Source organism: Lutjanus erythropterus, chromosome 1 (genome assembly GCF_056507025.1).
Source record: "Lutjanus erythropterus isolate fLutEry1 chromosome 1, fLutEry1.hap2, whole genome shotgun sequence".
NCBI lineage: Eukaryota > Metazoa > Chordata > Actinopteri > Lutjaniformes > Lutjanidae > Lutjanus > Lutjanus erythropterus.
Genome location: NC_139317.1, coordinates 28,690,355 through 28,714,029, shown reverse-complemented (window position 1 = coordinate 28,714,029; position 23,675 = coordinate 28,690,355). Strand labels below are relative to the sequence as shown.

The following is a 23,675-nucleotide window of genomic DNA, read 5'->3' as shown; positions in this document are numbered from 1 at the left end:
TGAATTCTGAAGCACTAAAAGGACTGACAAATCAAAGAACCATTAGGCATACGGTTAAATACATCTATCATCAATCTTTTTTTTACATTTAATGCGTCATCTTTTTCTTCTTGTACTTTATGTTATTGTTAACTGCATTCATCATGTTTTTATATCCTGATTAAATAAAGAAAGATTTTAAGGATGATACTACTACTACTACTAATAATAACAATTATTATTATTATTATTATTATTATTATTATTATTGTTGTTGTTGTTGTTGTTGTTATTATTATTGTTAAAGTTATTTAAGAGCCACAAAATTCTTGTTTATAAAATTTGGAAACCAATCATAATGCAGATGTTGCGCGATACACTACAGACCACAAGGTGGGAATTATGTGCCATAACGTTAGCGAACCACCGCAACAGCTTCCACGAAGAAGAAAACTAACGAAGTGGCTAGTGAGCTAGCCTAGCTGCAGGCTTTATTTAGCGAAATATGGCTGCTGTGCTCCCCGTAAGACCGCCCTGCGATAGCAACCCCGCCACTCCTGGAGCACAATCCATAAAGGTGAAGTTTGAATTCCACAGAAAACACGAATAACAATAATTAGCTCTGTTCATGGAGCCCTGCAAGGCTGCTTGCTGAGCTAAGGCTAGTTAGCTTTCCAACAGTTTACTCCGTACCTGAATGACCAGTGTTAGCAGCGCTGTTAGCATCACCCCTTTGTTTTCTAATGTGTGCTCATTGTTAGAGATAGCTTGCATTTTCCGTGTCGCGTTTATAAACATTTATTTATTTATTTATTTGTACCTGTAAAAAACAATGTTAAATTTTATATATATGCACATATATGAGTGGGTTGACAACAGCAACGTCAGTCTGTTTCTGTGCGTTTCTTTCCCTGCTGTCACCACTTTTTCAAGTTTACACGCAGCTCATGCTTTTGTTTTTTGTTAGACACAAACATTTTTATTTTATTGTTTATTTTGCTGTCTTTTTCTCGCAGAATCACATGGTGCTTATTAAATACGCCTGTATGGGGAGCCAAATATCCTCTCATTCGGTTCTCAGAAGGGCCCAACTACAAACAGGACCCAAATTTTCAAAAGTGATCACATTAATGTAAACTAGATAACTATGGCATTTTGACAAGACGGTGTTTTTTTCATGAAGCTTTTTGTCACCAATGCGCTTCAGGAAAAAAGTCAAGTAAAAAAGGCAGACTGTTGGTCTAAGGATGTCCAGAAGTGTTCACTATTGATTTAAACGTGTATTTTCTAAATCGCTGTTGTAATTCTTGCTTCATGCAAGACTGGTGTGTGTGAATTGATGCTAAATTGCCGATTCTTTCATTGCATTTAGTCTTCCACTGCTGCCTAGTGGTTGTGTAAATGTGTGCACCTGTAACAGGCTTTACTATTTCCTGTTTGTTGTGTATTAATTGTTTAGAAATCAAGAGCTGTGCTTGAATGGGTTGTAGGTTCTAACGATAAGGAATAATTTCAGGACTTTAATTGTCCTTGTTTATGAAGTACTTTGTAATTTAACTTTTGAAAAATGCTATAAAAATATTATATTAAAATATAATTAATGTTTATAAGATGTTTAAGAAACACTAAGTCACACATAACAGACAAAATACCACCATGTGTCAGAAGGAGGGACAGCAACATTGAGACTATGCTCACATTATCAACCCTGTGTTGTTGTTTTTTTTCCTTTTCCTCTGTAGGAGGATGTCATAGAAGAGGTGTCCAATGATGGCAGCCAGCCTCCTAAGAGAAGAAGGATGGGTTCAGGGGACAGCTCTCGAAGCTGCGACACCTTCAGTCAAGACCTTGGGTAGGCTGGCTTGATATTTGGCATGGAGCAGTATTTGTTTAAAACAGTCTTGATAAACTGAGGGCTCTCAGGTTTTTGTTGTTATCATAGCCTATAATGTATTTTCCCTTTTGCCAGAATCTATTTGTGTGTGTGTAATAGAACTAACATACGTAACTGTTGGTGAGTATTTTGCTCTTAGCAGCAGGATTTGCATATGTAGACCTTCAGTCTCATGTGTTCCCCTTTTACATACATAATTTTAAAATACAATTTCCTCATATCATGAGTGATTTTGGTTAAATTCATTATCCAAGCTAAGATCCTGACTGTCTCTCCCATCCTGCTGTGCTCATGAAGAAATACCTCAGTTGACTCATCTTTAGAAGAGTTTTCATCCTCAGCTGCTGTTGTCCTTCCATCCTTCCAGCCCGACATATTTCCCAGCAGAGAATTTAACAGAGTATAAGTGGCCTCCAGATGACACAGGAGAATATTACATGCTGCAGGAGCAGGTCAGCGAGTATCTGGGAGTCACATCCTTCAAGAGGAAGTACCCTGGTAAGACTAAAGTAAACATTTAAAACAGCACTGTACTTGTCTTCAAGGATACAGTGGTGCTTTTTTCTGAAAAAATCAGTTGATTCTATAATATAATACTATTAATTTGCTGATACAGAATGATAAGTATATTAATTATGGTAGATTAAGATTTTGATATGAAATCTGTGTATTTTTTACTGCATTATATTGCAACTCCAATATAGTCTATAGTAATATGTAATTCTTTCTTTGTACTTTGTAGATTTACAGAGGAGACCTATTTCCACAATAATACTTGTTTATTTACAAGTAGTATTTCTGAAATAGTAAAATAATAATAATACAAGTATAGGCACTGAGAAAGTTGTTTGTCTGCTGTCATACTGCTGAAATTACACTTCTTTACTCATCTTCTGATGTGAATGAAGCTGTTCTGTGACCAGTGATGTTTCTTTGTCATGCTGTAGATATGGAGAGAAGAGACTTGTCACACAAGGAGAAGCTTTACTTGCGTGAACAGAATGTCATTACTGAGACACAGTGTACTCTGGGTAAGAACCACATTTAACACTCTCAGACTGGTTAGAATTTTTCACTGAACAAAATCCAAAATATTCTCTTAATACAGAGCATTTGATGTAATTTGATGTGAGCTGCCTTGTTAATAAGTTTTACTGTGTAAATAATATTTCGTCATGTGAGTCATCCTGTGTGTTTCCAGGTCTGACAGCTCTGCGGAGTGACGAGGTGATAGATCTGATGATAAAGGAGTATCCCGTTAAACACTCTGAGTATTCAGTCATACTGCAGGAGAGAGAGCGACAGAGAATAGCTAAAGAGTACTCGGTAAGTGTACCGAGTGAAGAAAATATCCTGCAGCTGTTTACTGTGGCGTGACGCATTTAATGAAATTCCTCCATATACATGTGTTTACATACTGTGTCTCTTACAGTCTTTGCAGCAACAGAACCCTCAGAAGGTGGAGGCCAGCAAGGTTCCTGAGTACATTAAGAAGGCAGCAAAAAAAGCTGCAGAGTTCAATAGTAACTTCAACAGGGAGCGTATGGAGGAGAGGAGAGCTTACTTTGACCTCCAGACACATGTAAGTTCAACTTGTGAAAACAGGTGATTCAGGGAAAAAAGTTTTTTTATATCATTGGCTGTGACTACGATAAAACCTCTGAATTTTTGGCATGCATTTAGTTTTGTGTGTTTTCTCAGATTATCCAGGTTCCTCAGGGCAGGTTCAAAGTGCTGGCTCCAGAGCTGACAAGGACGGGGCCCTACCCTGTGGCTCTCATACCAGGACAGTTCCAAGACTACTACAAAAGGTTCATTACACACTTAGAAAATTTGTATCGAAGATAAGAAACCTTTTCCTAAGATAATAATATTATAATACTGGCTGAGATAGGATCTCAGCCAGTATTATCTGTTGCTGTTCTGAATGCATCATTGTGTTGTGCGTGACAGGTATTCTCCCAACGAGCTGCGGTACTTGCCATTGAACACAGCTCTGTTTGAGCCTCCACTGGATCCAGAGCTCCCTGCGCTGGACTCAGAACCTGACTCGGATGATGCTGAGGATGGCAAGGATGAAAAAAAGACCAAGAATTCATCTGTAAGACTTTAAGCTGTACTACTCTAATAACCTGCATCTGTGCCAGATTATACATCAAGATCATAGATGTTTAAGGGTCAAAGTCTGCTATGTAATTAGGCATGCAACTACGTGATAGATTCAAGGTCTCGTGTCAGTCATTTGCTACAGGTCCTTAAAAAGTCTTTAAATGTTTTAAATTCACATATACTAACAAAAGGCCATAGAAAGTATTACATAGTCTTACTAACTCTGTTAGGGAAAGTCTTAAATATTTATTTTCTAAAATTCACTCCAAGCGCAAAAAGTCTTTACATGTAATCTTTGTCGAAATAAACAAGTTCAATTCGAATTCCTCTGTTATCCTGTTGCAGTCTGTTAGGTTATGCTATTCATAGTCACAGATAAAATATATTTTTCACACTAACAGACATATTTGGACAAATGTTCTTTAAATCTACTGACAATATATGCATTTTTTTTTTAAATACACCTTTATTTTCACATTTGATGTTTAGTTCTATTGCAAAGTTGGCCTTGAAACAGTTTCCTTAAAAAGTCTTAGATTTAAATTGCTGATATGTGTAGACACCCTGTTACCTCTACTGAAATTGACTCAGATATCAACATGGAAATGCATTAATGTGCTTTGCTGTTTCTCCTCGTCTGTTCCTCTACAGGATAGTTCTTCAGGCAACACATCAGACGTGGAGAGCCAGGAGGGAGGAGGTGGACACGGCCACAAGTCCAAGGGCAAAGACAGGACATCCACACCTGCCAAAGATGGCAGCCATCGCCATTCTGCCTCCCACAAAGCCACCCCAGGGTACAAGGTAGAGGACAAAACCACCTGAACTCTTCTCCAACAACAGCAGCAGCACTTTTCTACCCCCTCCTCCTCTTTCTACTACTACCACTCCCTTACTCCATCCATCCCGCCACCCTCCCTAGCTTTCTTCACTTTGTTCTCCAGCTTCTACAGTTTGTCAGCTTTTCAGCTGGGACACATGCACACATGTGCGCGCGCACACACACACACACACACACACACACACACACACACACACACACACAGGGGGTCCTGTCTTCAGTTTTTTGTTTTTATGATTACCACATGGCTTTCCCCCCCTCTTTTTACCAGACTGTGAGCAATAAGAACATTTTAAAGGAACAGTTCACTTGTTTCTTTTTCACTGCACTTTCACTTTTTGGGTTTTCAGCGAAGACAAATTTGAACTTTAAAAGTTTTTTTTTCCTTTTTAATGTCTTCTATATACCTCTCGTCTGTCCTCACTTGTCAAAAAAGATACTTCCAAGACAAGTAAGTGGATGTTTTGGCTGCTAGTTTTCCTTTTTCATTTTTGAAAAGTCTTTTTGTTATACTGATATAGATGATATAAACCACATACAGTTTGTGGTTGCGTTTAAAAAGTAGTTGATGTTATCACTAGAGAATTTTAACATTTATATCTGAAGTATAGAATGCACTTAACCCTAATGTTTTAAGTGTGTATTGGTATAATAATATGCTTTGTTTATACACCATGTGATGTACTGTTAAATGTTAGTATCAGACAGCTGTTGGACATGGGGTTTACCTGTCCCTATTATGTCATCTTGGAGAGATGAGGACTTGCTGACCTTGTTCACACTGTTGCTGAGCTGAGCTAGAAGTAGTCTGTGTGCTGCCTGTCATCACCTTACTTTCTTTGAGACACAGTCACGGCATGTCTTTCGTTGTCATTTTAATAAACTCCTTGATTGTTCAAGGGACTGTAAATGGGAAAATAGTATTATTTCAGTGAGCTATGTGTTTTCTACAGCCCACTTTGCTAGTCACATGGATTTTGTTTTCATTTTCCTATCCTCAACCCTGTAGAACTTCTAAAAATATGCTGTATTTTACTATTAATGAGATAATGGTGGACCTTATAAGTCCAGTTGAGTTCAGCTCAGCTTTGTGGTGTGGGCACGGTCCTTTTCTAGTGTCTCTTTAAAACAGATATCAGTTTTAGTGTGTTTAAGTTTGACTGAACTAAATTTTGACTTGACCTTTATTCATCAGATCATTATGCTTTTTAGGCATGGCATGGTATGTTGGTAGCCAGGATTCACGAGAATTAGGCTGAATCAGTTACACAATGTCCCTGTACTGTATAAACAAAGGACCCGGAGGTGTAATAGCTTTCAGGCATTTCTTCAAGTATTGTCCATAGTTTTGTAATTCGTAAATCAGCTGAAGTAAAATGTCTGTAGAGTTGAAATGTGACCCTTTCAGTGATAGATTGGTTTTCATATATTTTTCCACTTTTCACTATATGAAAGGTTTAGTGATTTCTAATTGATTTTATGTCTCTACAAAACATGTAACAGCAAAACTTTGAGGTATTGATACAGCTGGTAGCTGATCAACGTTACTTCGCTCTGGTCTGGCTGCCATCTACAGTGTGTGCAGTGGTTAATGATGACCTCATGGTTAGTAGTGTGGTTTTTCACAAACAGCTCATAAATAAAACCTAATGATGAACAACAGTTGGAATTAGATTGACTAATTGCCTCTACAGAAGCATTTTATTCCCAATTGTCGTACATGTTAGATGATGCATACATGTTAAATTTCACACCGTTAATGTGACATGTTTCAGTTAATAATTCCAGAAAATGAAAATTGTGGCTTAGCAGCCTTTCTGGAGCTTAGCTTACAGTTATGGAGGTATTGAATTCACTGTGTGATGCAGTTGCACACAGCATAATATGACATTAATTACGTTAAAAGGGAAAAATATGCACTCTTCATATGGATTTCCAGACAGTGTTCATGGTAAATGTAGCTGAGCTCTCCTGCTGTAAAGTCAGGGCCATGTTCAGCCCCGACAAAACACAGTAAAATGTTTATGGAGCTGCTTTGAACATCCAGTTGTGTTATGCAATTGCATTGCACTGCTTTATTAATATGCTGGTGTTTATAAACCTGTTAATGCTGATTGGGTGACACCCCTGACACTCAAAAAACAAGAGAAAACATGCCACAAAGCCTGTTTGCACACCATTTTGAGGAAATATGTTGTTCAGTCTGGAAACTGTAGACAAACCGTGCACACCATTTTGAGATGGAACACAGCCCTGTTCTTCCAGCATCCAGTGATGTGACACTGATGTAGTAATAATGTAAGGAAGAACTTCAGGCTGTTTCATCTTGGATTTCTAATCTCCACATCTGGGTAGCCAGGGGGTGTGGTAGATTAATATTTTTTTGTCACCTAAGGCTGTGTTTCAGCCAATAACATAATGGCTATAGGCTAGGGTGGTGCGTGCTGATAAATGGCAACATGGCCATCAGATGCTTGTGCAGAATGCATCCTGGTACATGTAGGCGCTACTGGCACAGCTCCGTGAGCAGGACATCTCAGGTTTCTCAGCCAATTTAGCAGCACTTAGGAATTTATTGCCTCAGTGAAAAGTGTTGATTTTTCCCTTTAACATAAACTGCATCAGATTATGTTGCCCTTTGTTGCTATCAGTCCACCCAAGAATGCGGTTTTGGTTTGATTTTCTGAAAGTTTTGTTGAGTCAAGTTCAGTTTCATGACATAATGTACATTCAGCCCAGGCAGATGGGAAGTTGCATTGAAAGTTGGCATTATTTATCACATATTCCACTAGCTGTGGATGAGTGTGTGTTGTCAGCCAGTATAAAGTTCCCACTTCATTGTGTGTCTGTGTCTTTGTTCTGTGTCTGAATCATGCGTAATGTTTAGAGCTTAATGACAATTTACAAAAGCTACCAGATGATATAAAAGCAAACATGTCTGAAAGTGAGCACTTTTTCTGTTATGTACATAAAATACAGTATTTCTTGTGTTGACCAAATTCAGTTAATTTAGAATAAAACTCATTGACTTCTGGATTTAACTTCATGAATTGCTCATTTTCTAATTTTCTGTGTGAATGTTTTCACTGAAGAGATGAGTTATTGGACTTAATGACATGTTATTTGAGTGTAAGCATTTCATGTGGTCACAAGTACATTTTTAAGATTGTAAAAAAAAAAAACAGTTCAGAGTAGCAACAGGACTCCTTCGAATAACGATTTCAGTAATGTTGTGAGGCCAAAGGTTTGAACTATAGAAATATTGGTTGAGTATATATTTGCATTTGCATCTTGACCATGTATTAGGGCTGCACAGTTGATCTAAATATTATCAAAATCACAATATGGCCAAGTGCAATATCCAAATCACAGAAGCTGCAGTTTTGATTAAGGGAAAATGTGTGATGAAGCAGCATCATAATGAAGTACGGTGGTGCTGCAGAGATGCTTTGGCCTGCAAACCTGTCCTTGTTTTCCAGATGTAAGAAAACATGTTTTTATAGCATGGACTAAGTCTTACTGATTTGGAGGGAAAAAAAATCTAATTGTGATCATTTTTGACTGATACTGTGGTATGATTTGCGATATTCAAGAATGTTATAGCTTTTTATCATTATTCTTTTTCATTAAAAAATGTTTTTAAGAAATTATTATGGTGTGATTTTGCTGGTATCTGTACCAACAAAGATGTTTTTTAAGTCTGTAGAATATGATGTATAGGCCAACATCTCTCCAGCACGACAATATTTAATTTAATAGGTCTTTTGACACATTTGGCCTTTAACAAATATTGCACCTCTTTTGATTTAAAAAATTGCAGTAGACCATATTGATCCCAACAGACCACAACAAATGTCACATCGTTATGATTTCAGTGGATTTTTTTCAGTGAAAATGAAAATTATGATGCAAAAGTGATTATTCCCACCAACTGCAAATCTTATCATAAACACAATATCTGTCAAAATAATTGCAATATGATTTTTCTTTTTTTAACCACATTATGCAGCCCTACTATTGTTGAAAATGTACATGAGACCTCGTCCAGCTCCTCCTTCCTCTTATTTCCCTCCCCTGCTGCTGTTTTTCTGTTAGTTTAGTTCTCTGCTTTGTTTCTAGTCTTGGATTTCCATCGTTACCAAACCATGTCCTTTATTTGCCCATAGTTTTTTTTTGTTTGTTTTTTGTTTTTCCTTACCTATGGTTGTTTAGTCTAACCTGCTCACTTCCTGTCAGGGGACATTTTAATGAAGGATGTCACTATTTTGAAGAGTAACTAGTCATGACATAGAGTAAACAAAAACAATTGCTCAGCTCATTAATAAAAAAACAAAGTGAATTTTGTTTTGTGTGTAGGGCTGCTGTAAAATAAAAATCACCTTATTACTTGAATATTTTTGCACTCTTGAGATTAATACTGCAGACTTAAACTTCATATTGTTTATTTTAAGATAAGTTGCTTGCTTATGTGCTCAATCTTCCTTGTTTTCATTGCGTTGCTTCCTTTATAAGCTTTAAAGTAAGAATCAAGTGTTTCCTGTGTGACATCCTGATTTAAATGCCCCCTAAGTCTCCTTATCTGTCTGCTCTGGTTCTTTCCTCTTTGGCCCTGTTGAATTGACAGATATACTGCATAGAAAGCAAATCTTCAGATGTCCATATCCATGTCAGCTATCATCAAACATCCTTACATGATAAATAATGGGTGATTTAGAGCTTTTTCTTATAAAACAGCACTGCAAGATCCTTAAAGTCAACCAACTGACTGCAGAGAATAACTCGGCTATAATTTACAGATGCTATAAGCTTGGAAGAGGGTCTATTAAATACAATACACCTGTCTTGTATTTGTACCCTGTGATATATTTTAATGTCCTGGTTCTTTGTACTGTTTAATGCTCTGAGGCCCAGTAACCTGGAGTGGCTCCTCGCAACAAAGACTCAAAGTTTTTACAGAGTTTGTAGCAAAAAGAACTTGGTTTGTAACATTTAGTATTTGTGCCCCCAAAAGCGGAAAAGGTCTTCATTAGTCAAGATAAAGTGCTCTTTTTGTTTTTTCTTCTTTGTTGAACTACTACATATTGTCCATAACTGCAGGATACTCGTGGTTTTTATAGCATTATTCTGCCCTTGCAGCCTAAGGTCATTCCCAATGCTATATGTGGCATTTGCCAGAAGGGTAAAGAGGCCAACAAGAAGGGCAAACCAGAGGCTCTCATTCACTGCTCCCAATGTGATAACAGCGGTAAGTTTACACTGTTGATTTTAAAGGACACTCCCCTGTTTTTATTTCTTTAGTATATTTTTTTCCACTTTTAACGTCTGTTGTATTAATCTTTTTGTGTCAATTATCCTTCCCAGAATAAAGTTATGAATGTAAACAACAATCATAAATCAGTTGTCCATCTTACTGTCATTCATTTCATATCAGTGGTACATAATATTAGCAGATGATTGAAATTATCATCATTGACTAATAAATAATCTCTAGCATCAGTGAAAGGGAATGTTAAGTTGTCCATTGTACCAACTTCATTTCATTCTGTAAAGGCAAATATTACACTTTCAGCCAGGTGTCTATACTGTCTTGTTAAAATTTTATGTGTGTGTTTACATTTGGACAGTAAAGTTCTGATTAATATCTGCTAGTCAACTGTATTGTATTGATGACAATAGATTGAAGCTGATTTTAGGATGGGGAAGATTCTACATGTTTCTTTTTAATGGTGATGTGTTCAAGGAGTTCTTTAGTAGCTCTTTAGTATTAAGAGCTCAGTGAGAGCTTTATGTGTTAAACAACAGGACAGTGAATTCATGATTGAGCCTGTTCACATTATGTCTGTATTTGTGTCTTTTGTGTCTTTGCTGCTTTATGTGCATCTGTGTGCCTGCGTCATGTACTTATTTTTCTATGTGCTTGTGTGTGGCTGCATGTCTCTGGCTCTGTGTATGCATGTTTGCTTTTGTGTACATGTCTCTGTGTCCATAAACTTTAGGCCACCCGTCCTGCTTGGACATGAGTGAGGAGCTGGTGTGTGTGATCCAGACGTACCGCTGGCAGTGTATGGAGTGTAAGACCTGCACCGTGTGTCAGCAGCCCCACCATGAGGACGAGATGATGTTCTGCGACAAATGTGACCGAGGATACCACACGTTCTGCGTGGGCATGGACTCCATACCAACTGGTGAGTAGATGGACACACGTACAAGCACAGTGTATAGTGGATGGCAGAGTTATGACAGACTTGTATTTTTCTTCATTCTTTATGTTTCTCTGTTTTTTAATTTTTGCGTTCAATTCAGTTTAGTTTCAGTAAGTTTTCAGAGTGGGTTAGTTTGTTTCAGTTTAGTTTATTGTTTAAAAATGTTACTTTTAGTTTAGTTTTTATTAGTTTCATTTCAAGTTTTATTTATGTATTTTTAAATTATAATTTGTTTGTGTGTGTGTGTGTGTGTGTGTGTGTGTGTGTGTGTGTGTGTGTGTGTGTGTGTGTGTGTTTGTGTGGTTATTGTATTACAATACAAACACAACACCTTGTGAAGGCAGTCAGCTCACTGTCATGTAGACATCCCAGTCCCAATAAATATTATGCACCAGCGACTTATTTGCTTGTAGTCTCGACAAATTTGACCTAATTGGCAAAATACAAAACTAAAGACATTTACTGTATATTTTTTATTGTAGTTATAGTTATATTAGTTAATTTTATAATTTCACCTAGTTTTGTTTTTTCTCAAGTCCAGTTTTTATTTTATTTTAGTTAACTAAAATGTTTTTTCACACCTAGTCTTACTTACTAGTTTAGCTTTAGTTAACTGTTGTAACCTCGGTGGGCAGACAGACACATAACCACTTACTGGACAACAAACAGTCCAAGAATCACACAAACCTCCATTACTGACTTAGTTTGCATGCTTTTAAGAATGTGGTTTTGTATTTTTGTTTGTCTCTTTTTGACTTATTAATTGATTCGATTTATCTCCTCAGGCCTTTGGGTGTGTGAGGTTTGTGACAAAGATTTCTCCACACCCAAGAAGAAAGGAGGAGCCAAAACACCTAAGAAGACCAAGTCGGCTAAAAAATGATCAGCAGCATCGTTAACCACAACACCTCGGCCAAATTCCACACAAATGCACAAAACTGTATTTGTACAGTCATTTGCAGAAGCTGTAAACATGTTTAAATATCAGATCATTGTGATCCAAAAATAAACAAAAGTGAAGCCCTCCTACCAAATACCAACACGCCAAACACCAGATCTTAACCCACTGTTGTTTTTTATTGATTGACAGGTCTTTAAATACACAGGCTAACACTAGAAAACAAGCTTATTAATCTTTTCTGTGAAAGCTTTGATGACATCAGTGAGGCAGTCCTATAATTTGAATCGCATTCAGTCAAGAAACTCATGATCATACCTCAAATGTATGTGCTCAAAAAAATCCAGATCAGGCATCAACTTTAGCACAGAATCTCTGTTCTATAATATTAGAGATCGACAGATTGACTGAACTCCAGATATCCTGCTTAAATAATGTTAACAACTATAAATCAAATCCATCCAAATGTACTGCACTAAATCCTGTGATGAGCAAACCACTAACGGTGACGGTGCTTTCGTACTTCATTAAACCGATGAGTCTCAGTTTATGTCTCATAATATTTCTGCAGTGATTATTGACTGTTTACTGGGAAATTGTTTCAGTGGGACAAATGGTGCTTTTGATCCTGTACTACTGGAACTATCAACGTTGACAAGAGTTCACTGATGTAATTCAGTTTCAACATTTTTGTATGTTTTTTTTGTATATTATAAACTACAGTTTGTGTTTTTAGCTAACGTTAATTTAATGAGGCAGGCCAGTGAAGAGCAATCTTATTTAAGTCTTAAGTCTTCTCTTAAGTAATGACACGGTGCTTGTGATCCTGTGTAATGAAATGTAATAAATGCTGGCTGTGGTGGATCTCATGGCTGCAGCAGTTTTCAGGTATTTATGTTTAAGTCTTGATTACTTAAGCAGTGTCTGCTTGATTTTGTTGTAAACCCTCCACTATTAATTATTACACCACTCAGTGTCATTATATTGAAGTGAAACATTCATCAGCAGCTTGAAAAACGTTTTTGTTTTTTTTTGTATTTTGTATTGTACTTGAGTAAGCAGGTTGTTTGAGGAATATCTGTTGCTAATAATGTCATAATCACTGAATAAAGAAATGTTTTGTTTTTGTTTTTTTCAATAAAAGCTACTTTAAAAATACTCATATTTGCTGTGTACCATGTTAAATTGGATCCCAGTTTTGATACCAAAGGGGAAAATAAATTTTAGTGCATCAAAAATGTAATTACAGGCTGCCTATGCATTTTGAATATACATTTTAAATAAGGTTGTTCCGATATCAATACTCGTGTCAGAAAACGCCTCCAATACTGCCTAAAATACTGGTGGTGGCACCAGCAAATACACGAGTCTATGCACCAATCTGATACCACATAATTTATTAGTTCCCAGGATGGCAAAGTCATGTTCTCTAGCATTCATTATCTGTTTAGTTTTTGTTCCTGTTTTACAAGGGGTTTAACCTGAGCCAGGCCTTACAACACTGATGATGAAGAAGAAGGCATACTTTAAATTTAAATGACATTTTTCACTCTGTTGTACATTGTTTATATGTACAAATGCCCAAAATGCACACATGTATTGGAGAGATGTCAGAGCGAGGGGTCTGCGCACACACACACGTGTAGTCAGGCACCCTGAGAAGTTAGGGATTCGCCCTGCCTTAGTACTATAGTTTATAGTTATATATAGTCAAATACACAGCCACCACTACAACAACGGCTGCTGTATTTGAGCCTTTAGTGGTCCACAAATGTATGAGTGAACAAGTCACAGGAAATTGAGTGTCTCTTATTTCTGGCACCTAGTGGTTATGGATCCAGTTGCTTTGCAGGTAATTGAATTCATAAACACCATCACATGTCATAACATACAGTTCAGCAAACTGTAAATCTGCATTATGTAATTATTTGGTCACATGCTGTGTTCCTCACAGAAAGAAACCAATCACAGTAGCTCCTCTTAAATGGGACTGATGTAAAAGCAGAAATACGTCCAGGCGCACTAACAAACACAAGCAAGCTCTCCTTCTTTCATTCAAACAAAGAGCAGTAATGGTGACGGCAGGAGAAAGACAAAATTAAATCTCAAGTTGTTATTATAATTATTAATTATTCCAGGTAGCTTTTAAAGTTGGATTGTTTTAATCGAGGTGAAAAATACAACATAATTCATGTATATACTGCCTCTGAAACCAGAAAGAAATCTCAGTTATTTAACAGACTTGGAGAACTCCTTACACTTGGCTTCAATCTGCTTTTATGCAGTGATTTTAATACAGTTACATCAGAAAATGACAATAGCTGTACCTTTTTGTTTTTGATTGTATTTCTATGCTGAAGTTTTTATAGGTGTTTCTAGGCTTTGTGTAGCAGAGTGGTTCTACAAGCAAGTCAGTGCATCATTAGATGGTTTCAGAGAGTTACAAGCTTCTGTAAATGCATCATGAAAACAATACAGCATGTATTGATATTAGAAAATGTACTTTGTAATTTGTACTTTTGAATACTTAAGTATTTTTATAAACATGTGCTTTTGAATACTTAAGTATTTTTAAAACCAAGTACTATAGTTCTTTAACTCAAGTAAAATTTTGACTGAGCAGCTTTCACTTGTAGTTGAGTAATATTTGACCAGGAGTATCTATACTTTGACTCAGGTACTGGGGTTGAGTACTTTGTCCACTTTGTCACCACTGCTAATGACAAATCTTAACATACATCAATCTGTACAATGAAGAGCAAACATTTGCCAGTAGAACAAGAAGAAAACCATATTATTAAGGGGCTGGGAACTTCCTGACACTGGTCTTTCTCTTCCACTCGTATTTCCCCTGCTCTACATCAAACAGCCGATGAGGGCGCTGTCACACAGAGTGCAGCTGAACATACGGCTGTGCTGATAGTAGAAGAAGAGGCTGCCATATTGCAGTGATACAGCGAGTTTACCGGATTGAATTTTGAACAGAGTTAGCTTCCCCTAATAAACATGCTTTCTGCTCACACTTTTGGAGATCCTGGGAAGATGAAAGACTATCATTATACTGGTCCAGTAGAGCACCGGTTCTCACCGTATGCTTTCAACGGAGGGTGAGTGTCATTTTCGCCTGCTAGCTCGCGTTACATCCAATTGGACTGTGCTAACTAGCTAACCAGCTTAGCAAAGGATAACTGAAACAAAACAAAGATGAAGTAAATGAAAATTTGTGATCAGAGCAGAGTTTCTTTGTCTAGGACATAAAGCATGATCACTTAATCTTAATGTGAAAATAAAGTTTGTATTATAGGCCACACATTTAAACGAAAAGGATTAGTTTCACTTTCCAATCAGTAGCTTAGCTTCCCTTAGCAAGTGTCTGAGTCAACAGTACATTTTCCTCTTTGGTGAGTTTGTTTAGAAGATAGATGAGTCAGTCTGTGTTGTGTGTTTTCTTTTTCAGAACCGTATTAGCTGTTGCCGGAGAAGACTTCGCCATCGTAGCCTCAGACACCAGATTGAGTGAAGGCTACTCAATCCACAGCCGAGACTCACCAAAATGCTACAAGCTGTAAGTGTGCACAGTCACTGTCAATGAAGGGCAGCAGATTGGCAATATTTAAACACCGCGTCAACTCATTTTTATGTATAACTGGTACCTTCATCTGCTCCTGTTATAGTTCTGTGTACATTAATTAAAAGCCATTGTAAGGTAAATTTAGAGTGGAACCACTGAAGTCAGTCAGCTGTCCTCTGAAACTCTTGTTGAGAGGTCTGCTTGGTTCCTGCTTGGTGCTCAGTGACCAGCTGTGGTGCCCCTTAGCAAAGTACTATCTTGAGGTTAAAATCACTTGTCATTACCACATTAATCTAGCTCTGTGGTGTGAGCCTGGATGCGCGACCAGGGGAAAAAATGGAGTCAAATATGGAGTCAGACAAAGTTGAATGAATATGATTTATGTAGGGAAAATAACTGAGCAAAGAGTTTGCTGATGCTATTGTGATTAACTTTATTTCAATAAAATTCAACCTTTAACTTGCTTTCTCTATCAGTGTTAATGACTGATTAAGATAATTGTGGGTGGGGGGTGTGAGCTTCTACAATGGGGCATGCCAGAAAAAGTTTGAGTAACAATGAAGTAAGTCAAATGAAGAATATGCTCATTTAACTGTCACTAATCATTGTTCCTCTACTTCCCCTTGCAGGACAGACACAACTGTCATTGGCTGCAGCGGTTTCCATGGTGACTGCCTGACTCTGACTAAAATCATCGATGCCAGACTAAAGGTGGGCTAGTGCAGCCAGGCTTTTTGATTTAATTTCTCTTCAGTCTCATCCTTAAAACGACCTAACTGCTGATTCTGCAATATCCTGTCCCTGCTTGCACACAAGTGGCGTCTGTTGAACATAGCAGTATCCAAGACAGAGATGACATGAGGCTTGTATTCTAATGTGTCTTGTAGTCTTTAATGATGGCAGTTGTATTTTTTCTGTCTGAATAATCTAAAAATCTTTTACAAGAAATTTCTATGAGGATTGTTTATATAATATGGATATTTGTTCTTCAAGGTCTCCTCTTAACTGCACACCAATCTCTGATTGTGTCCAGTGTCACCACAGTACATTAATAAGGAAGCAATCTTTGTTACCTCTCTTTTTGTTACAGAACTCGTTTCTGCACCCTTACAAGACTGACAGCTGGTTGTCACAGGTTACGTAGTTATAACTAACACATGAACTAATGTTCCTTTTCCTCTCTCAGATGTACAAACACTCGAACAATAAGACAATGACCAGTGGAGCCATCGCAGCCATGTTGTCCACCATCCTGTACGGCAGGAGGTTCTTCCCCTACTATGTCTACAACATCATCGGAGGACTGGATGAAGAGGGTGAGTACTTCAGTGCTGCCCATATTAAAATAAGTAAATGTATCACTTTTGTATGTGACTGGATTGTAAAAAGTAAAGTAAAAAAAAATAGAATATTAATGTTTAGACTGTAGCTATGTTTCTTCTATACAATGATTGTGGGGAACAGGGAACATTGTTTGGTTGTTGTTTACATTGTTTTTCCTTGTATCACACAGTAAGTTTCATTTTGTTGCAGTCTTAAGCTGCAAATTGTATAAAGTTTTGTTCATGTTCTTGTGGTAACTCAATTTATTTGCAATATTTCATGTTTGTAATACAGGCAAGGGAGCAGTCTACAGTTTTGACCCAGTGGGCTCCTACCAGAGAGACACCTACAAGGCTGGAGGATCAGCAAGTGCCATGCTACAACCACTGCTGGATAACCAGGTAAATAACATGTACTGTTGTCAGGTGTGCAGTGCTCAAATGACGTTTCTCTACAGTGGACAGGGTGCACTCATGTCTGTGTCTTTCCATAGATTGGTTTCAAGAACATGGAGGGTGTGCAGCACGTTGCTCTGACTCAGGACAAGGCGGTTCAGCTTGTCAAAGACGTCTTCATCTCTGCTGCAGAGAGAGATGTCTACACCGGAGATGCCCTCAAGATCTGCATCATCACTAAGGAGGGTATCGATGAGCAGACCATCCCACTGAGGAAAGACTGAGGAGGGAAATGTTTTCCTTTCTGTGCTCTCCTTTTTGGTCTGTTATTTCCATATTCATCGTATTGGTTTGACTCCTTAATATCAAGTTTCTTAAAACAGGAGTGTTGATCCAGAAGTTGCTTTAACAGGGGAGCTGATATTCCATGTTTTTATATGCACACACGATTTACATCCGTTGACATCAACACTTTTCCCCTGCTTTCCACAAGTATCCCTTTTGATTTCTGCAATTATTTCAATTTCTCATTGGATTAGTTGTTGAGCAACATGACTGTAGATCAGCACTCCTGTTCTGAGAAGCAGGGAGGTCTCTTCATCCCACCTTGCCTAGACCCTTCCTCTGTTTTTCATTATGTTTTGAAAGGATACAAACTCTGCTGTTCTTTTTACATTCTTAATAAATGTAAAGAATTGAAAAATTTGGTCTTTTTCATCTTATGTCCCTCACACATGAACACACTACATCTCAGATAGCTTGTGCTGCTCGTGGTGATGCTTTTGGTGGGTTGTTTTTGGCATATTAATGTATCACTACAGAATGAGGTATCCATTTAAAGTACACTGCTTTCTGAGAAGTAAAAGTAATGGAAGAGTTGTTAAATTGTTTTCTTCACACCAGGACACATCTGAGAATTGAGGATCAAATACAGATAAAATATGCTTTACTGAAAACTCCATCAGATGGACAGTTTTACTTTACAGTGCTACGACTGGAAGATTCATTGGTACCACACACAACATTTCCACACCCATAAAAATGACAGAAAGGAGGAATACAGCAGTTTTGTTATATGATTGATAGTTTTGACAACATTTAGATAATTAAAATACATTTTACATGTTAATCATATTTTTACTGATTTGAATCAGAACAACACCATTGTTGTTTCATTTTTTCAATTTCAAGTCATGAAGTATATCCTAAATTATACTATCATACTGAATCCCCTTAGTTTTCATTAGTTGAAACATTTTACATTCTAGTTTTAATATGAGAGTTTCTGACAAATAAGAAAATAATAATAATCCGCAAAACATAGGAGTTGATAAGGCCAGCTATTTGGCATTACCTTAATTGATAAAGTACGGACACTGTTTCCATAACTGCACCAAATTCACACATGAGAATGCAGAAGCTCCTGTCTTAAAGTAATGCAAAAGAAAAGTAGACCTCTCCTCTCAGCAGAGAATAGAGGAGTAGGTCTAACCACTGCCACAAATCTTTACGTCTATCACAGTATCACAGTATAGTGCTTTTCAGATTCAGTACAGTATCACTGTATTGTGCAAGTGGAAGGTGTTACTGTAATACATGCTAAAGGTGAAATGAAATGTAAAACACCTGTGCATTTTGCCTGTGCCAAGACAAGAAAGCTGTGTACCAACTCCATAATATGTAGAGATTCTAAGCAGGTTTTTTAGCATGTAGTGGGCTCACATAAGAAAAGTGACTAAATTGTGGCAAAGCTAACAACATAATACAATGAGTTTTCTGAATATTCTGTTGTTGAGTACAATGCAATGCATTAAGTAAGATCTGCTAACAACTGTTTTTGTGATCAACATTTTTTTTATTTACATTTTAGAACAGACAAGGTAACACAAGCAAATGAACATTGTGGAAGACATATTAAAGCAAAACAGCAAAAGAACACAGGTCCAAAAATCCCTGATCAGTGGGCACAGAACATATGCATTGTTGTTCCTGGCACCTGATCCTGACAATGAGTGCAATCAGGACTCAAAAGTAATTTCATTTTAAAGCTTTTGATAGGTGTAGCATATGCCCTGTGAATCATTTTGAAATGTATTAGTTGATGTGCAAGATTTTTAGATGATCTGCTAACGACTTAAACAGTTCAAATACACTCTACGTGGTTGTGCTTCAAAAATATCCAGGGAAAAAAAAAACATATGAAAGTTGTGACAAGTGATTCTGGACTAATTTCCCAGGTCATCAAATATCATCACTTTAGGTTCGTGGCTCGACCCGAACCACAAAGAAAAACAATGAAACACAACAATCAATCCAAACCAAAGTGTCAGAATTTGATGACCTGGGAATAAACCGTTGATTCCACTGGGCATGGCACATCTGCGCCAAGGTTTTGATCTATCCTTCACATGGCTGCATTTCCAACCATTTTCAGGCGTTTAGCAGTAAAGTGCTTTGGCTGCATAGTTTAATAGATTATTTTTTGTCTGTTTTTATAATTGCGGGTCTGCACAGGGTCTTTTATTTTGAAAATTCACTAGACTTTCTTTGATTTTTCTGTGTCTGACTTCCTGCTCGCTCGATCTGCTCTGTGCAGATTGACGGGTTACCTGTCAAAAATACTCTTGGCGGGTATTTGAAGTGGAGCAGAGAGCCGCTTGTAGGACGCACTGCTGGTGAACTCACAAGAATTGTGTAGAACAACTGTGAACAGCTCTGACAGATGTGCCACAGCTGCACTTGGTGGAATCAAGCCGAAAGACTACCAAGACTCAACAAACTGTTTTTCTCCACCTGTAATTTCTAATTCTAATCTTAAATCTCTAAAAAATATTTAAATGTCTCTTATTTTTAATTGTCAATAGTTTTCCATACTGTGTCATTTTCTGTTTTGTGAAGTATGTTGATAGTTTTTTTTTATATATATGTATATAAATGCTGAAACAGTATGATTATTAGTTTGTAGCACAGATTTGGGACACAGCTAGTGTTTATAGTGCGGCCATGACACTGGCATGCTTGAATGGAATGCAGCCAGTTAACCCTGTTCTTTTCCTGCTATAACGTCTGTCATGAAGATGATTTTGTGCATTGTGTTGCAGACCGTTTTGTTCCACAGTAACATCACACTCACTGTGCTCAGGAGTGAGAGATAAAACATCAACATTGTCGAACCAATTTTCTGGTGTAATGTTCCTGGCATTGTGTTACTATGCTTCCTAATTAACTATAAACATAAAAGCTTTGAAAATAGGAGCCTACATTGTACTAAACTCACATTGGCTCAGTGAAACCAAAGACTCTATTACAAATACTCAGTAGAAAGACACAACACTTTGTTATGACATTTTATTTAATTTTTTATTAACCCAAATTAATCAGCAACTGTAATAAGTGTATACTCAACAAGTGTTTTAATAATCAAAGACTCTCACACACAAAGACAGACACAAGCAGTGTCCTCATTAGGCGTAGTACTGAAGGTTGGCCTTCTTCTTGGCTTGGACCTCAAGGATTCCCTCCATGTAATCCTCATGGTTCAGCTCTGTGGCCCCGCGGCGCAGCGCAATCATACCGGCCTCCACGCACACAGCTTTGCACTGGGCTCCGTTGAAGTCGTCGGTGCAGCGAGCCAGCTCCTCGTAGTTGACGTCAGGACTGACGTTCATCTTGCGGGAGTGGATCTGCATGATGCGAGCTCTGGCCTCTTCGTTTGGCATGGGGAACTCGATCTTTCTGTCCAGACGACCAGAGCGGAGCAATGCAGGGTCCAGGATGTCCACTCTGTTGGTGGCAGCAATCACCTGAAAAATAGAAGTATATGTAGTTATACTACAGTCATCACACTGATAAGTAATGCCACAGTAGTGATTAAAAAGAGAGGAAAGTTTTAGAGTTGTGTGTATATCCATTACACCTTTTATGTGTAGTCTGTTCAGAGTGCCCATATTTACAGGGTTTCAACAAGTTAAATGTATGACTTTAAAGACTTATGCTTGTTTTCATTTTGTAGTTATTACAGTGTGATAAACAATTTTTTACTAACTCTTAAAAATGAGACTGAACTTAATGCAACTTTATAAAAAGTAACATTTACTTTGCAATCCCATCAATTTTTGAGAAATTTTAAGAACTAAAATTCAGATTATTGTATTTCAGACCATTCAAGACTTTTCAGGATCCACAGAAACCCTGTATATATTGAGCTCTTTTTTTTTGACAAATCTGAATGGTTCATGTCCTCGTTGTTTGGTAGTTACTAAAGTTGTACAAGGCGCATGACTGTAAATCACTGTGTTGTGCTGTTACTATTTTCTATTTTAGCAGTTTTGTCTGATATTATGGCTATTTGCTGGTCTCAAATTACATTAAGTGATATAATTTTCTGATCTTGACTGTACATTTTTTCTCCCAGAATGATCATGTGAATGATTTGAAATTATTTATCTTTTTATGTTCATATGATAAAACTGCACTCGTTTAATTTAAAATATAGTTTTTAATCTCTCATCCCTATCTGTGCTTTTTCACTTTTAAATTCTATATCTTTTACAGTTGCTGTATTTTATTACCACCTAAAGCACATTGAATTGCCCTGGTGTATGAAATGTACTATACAAATAAAGCTGCCTTGCCATCTGAAATACCTGAGAGTATCAGGTGATAGTTCCTGTTTGACTTGAGTCCAATGTGATGCACATGAACCAGACATCATGATTATAAACAATGTCTTATTAACATATAACACAGGGTTTTTTTTTTTTTAAGTGGGAAGAGGTTCTTCACAGTGCTGCCCCAGACAGTTTCAGCCTCAGTGAATGGAAGCGAAAAAATATGACATTACAGATCATATAGAAAAACCTAATGTATGTACTTTGGTTAAGGATAGTATAGAGATGCAGGTCTGGGGAACTGTGCTGTGTTTTTTCCTACTTTCCAAGAGTCAGAAACTCTTAAATACATTTGAATAAACCTTTTATGTCTGAGGTTATGTAAAACAGCAACATATGTTTGATCAATTGTCCAGGGTCTATGGGATAAAGTAACAATTGTGATCCCATAAGTAAACAAAGGGGGTGCCTTTTTCAAAGCTTTTTCTGAAGGAAGGCCCACAATTTCAGACTCTGAAAACCTCTGATTTAAGGTGTTAAAACAGGTGTGTTGATCGCAGAATCTTTACCTTGACCTGCATGTTGGGCTGGAATCCGTCAAGCTGGTTGAGCAGCTCCAGCATGGTCCTCTGCACCTCTCTGTCTCCGGCCTTCTCGCTGTCAAACCTCTTGGTTCCAATGGCGTCCAGCTCATCAATGAAGATGATGGATGGGGCTTTCTCTTTGGCCAGGGCGAAGGCGTCTCTCACCAGCTTGGCTCCATCTCCAATGAACATCTGGACCAGCTGTGGACCGGCCAGCTTCAGGAAGGTGGCCTTGGTCTGAGCAGCACAGGCCCTGGCCAGGAGGGTCTTACCAGTGCCAGGTGGTCCGTACATCAGGACACCTTTAGGTGGCTGGATGCCCAGGTTCTCAAACTTCTCTTTGTGGTTCATGGGCAGGACGATTGCCTCCACCAGCTCCTGGATCTGCTTGTCCAGGCCTCCTATGTCGCTGTACTGCTCTGTGGGGCGCTCATCCACCTCCATGGCCTTCACTCTGGAGTCGTACTCGGTGGGTAAGGTCTCCAGGATCAGGTAGGAGTCTTTATTGACACCCACCAGGTCTCCGGGCTTCAGCTTCTCGGCGTCCACCAGCCCGATGACCGGCAGGAAATAGGTCTGTCGAGTGGAGGTCTTAATGACAGCGCACTTTCCTTTTCTCTGGGAGTCCAGATCAACGTTAGCTCCGTCCTCCTCCTGGTCGTTGGGGTCCACATCCAGCAGCTCGATCACATTGGACACAAGGTACGGCAGGGTTTTGTTCACCTTTATCTTCTCCGTGTTTTCTTTGATTTTATCTTTCATAGCCTGCAGCTCATGGGTCACCCTCAGTACCTCGCTCTTCATTATCTTTATCTCGCTGTCGAGGAGACGAGTCCGCTGAACTATCTCCTCTGTGGACATTTTTAACACTTCTTCGCCGATTCCATCCTCCACCTCGTCCCAAACTGATTTGTCACTCAGCGACGCCATCTTTGCTCTGCCAGTCTGCTGTGAACTGTGACACGGCGGAAAATAAAAGATTCTACTTCCGCATGGAGCCGACGTCGTTATGCCTACTCCAGACCCAGAAATATCTCGCGAGAGTGATCATTTCAACACAAACTATGATCTTTCGTTGGCCATAACCGAGCGATTTTGTCCCTAGACCTAAGAGGATCTTAAACACAGTGTTTCCATATCACAAAACAAAATTAGAGTGTACAACGTGCACAATTACAAAACAAACGCGTACAAATCTCGCGAGAGTTTCACAGATGTAGGGTTCCCTTCTAAACACGACCACGGTGGTCATGAGCGCCGAAGCACAA

At 38.1% G+C, this 23,675-nt stretch overlaps 3 protein-coding genes across 3 annotated transcripts; 2 read left to right on the top strand and 1 right to left on the bottom strand.

Moving 5' to 3' along the window:
- Positions 1-406: 406 nt before the first annotated feature.
- phf10 (PHD finger protein 10) lies at positions 407-12,814 on the top strand. The gene is made up of 12 exons (XM_084718967.1): positions 407-556; positions 1,722-1,831; positions 2,241-2,371; positions 2,821-2,904; positions 3,075-3,199; positions 3,306-3,455; positions 3,575-3,684; positions 3,827-3,974; positions 4,634-4,786; positions 9,960-10,068; positions 10,820-11,008; positions 11,812-12,814. Exons 1-12 carry the CDS (start codon positions 485-487, stop codon positions 11,907-11,909), a joined length of 1,479 nt encoding a protein of 492 aa, XP_084575093.1. The 5' UTR covers positions 407-484; the 3' UTR covers positions 11,910-12,814.
- A 2,024-nt stretch (positions 12,815-14,838) lies between these two features.
- psmb1 (proteasome 20S subunit beta 1) lies at positions 14,839-17,916 on the top strand. Its single transcript, XM_084718955.1, has 6 exons — positions 14,839-15,031; positions 15,382-15,489; positions 16,125-16,206; positions 16,682-16,811; positions 17,113-17,219; positions 17,312-17,916. The coding sequence occupies exons 1-6, from the start codon at positions 14,931-14,933 to the stop codon at positions 17,495-17,497; spliced, it is 714 nt and encodes a 237-aa protein (XP_084575081.1). The 5' UTR covers positions 14,839-14,930; the 3' UTR covers positions 17,498-17,916.
- Positions 17,917-20,547: 2,631 nt separating this feature from the next.
- On the bottom strand, positions 20,548-23,373 carry psmc3 (proteasome 26S subunit, ATPase 3). The gene is made up of 2 exons (XM_084718933.1): positions 22,393-23,373; positions 20,548-21,016 (listed from the first exon to the last, which is right to left on the bottom strand). Exons 1-2 carry the CDS (start codon positions 23,335-23,337, stop codon positions 20,678-20,680), a joined length of 1,284 nt encoding a protein of 427 aa, XP_084575059.1. The 5' UTR covers positions 23,338-23,373; the 3' UTR covers positions 20,548-20,677.
- Between the last annotated feature and the right edge of the window lie 302 nt (positions 23,374-23,675).

Coding starts and splice junctions, on each gene's coding strand:
- psmc3 (XM_084718933.1), bottom strand. CDS start 23,337: ATGGCGTCGCTGAGTGACAAATCAGTTTGGGACGAGGTGGAGGATGGA. Junction 21,017..22,392: donor AGCCCAACATGCAGGTCAAG/GTAAAGATTCTG, acceptor TCTATTTTTCAG/GTGATTGCTGCCACCAACAG.
- phf10 (XM_084718967.1), top strand. CDS start 485: ATGGCTGCTGTGCTCCCCGTAAGACCGCCCTGCGATAGCAACCCCGCC. Junction 3,456..3,574: donor ACTTTGACCTCCAGACACAT/GTAAGTTCAACT, acceptor GTGTTTTCTCAG/ATTATCCAGGTTCCTCAGGG. Junction 4,787..9,959: donor AAGCCACCCCAGGGTACAAG/GTAGAGGACAAA, acceptor CTGCCCTTGCAG/CCTAAGGTCATTCCCAATGC.
- psmb1 (XM_084718955.1), top strand. CDS start 14,931: ATGCTTTCTGCTCACACTTTTGGAGATCCTGGGAAGATGAAAGACTAT. Junction 16,207..16,681: donor TCATCGATGCCAGACTAAAG/GTGGGCTAGTGC, acceptor TTCCTCTCTCAG/ATGTACAAACACTCGAACAA. Junction 17,220..17,311: donor AACCACTGCTGGATAACCAG/GTAAATAACATG, acceptor GTCTTTCCATAG/ATTGGTTTCAAGAACATGGA.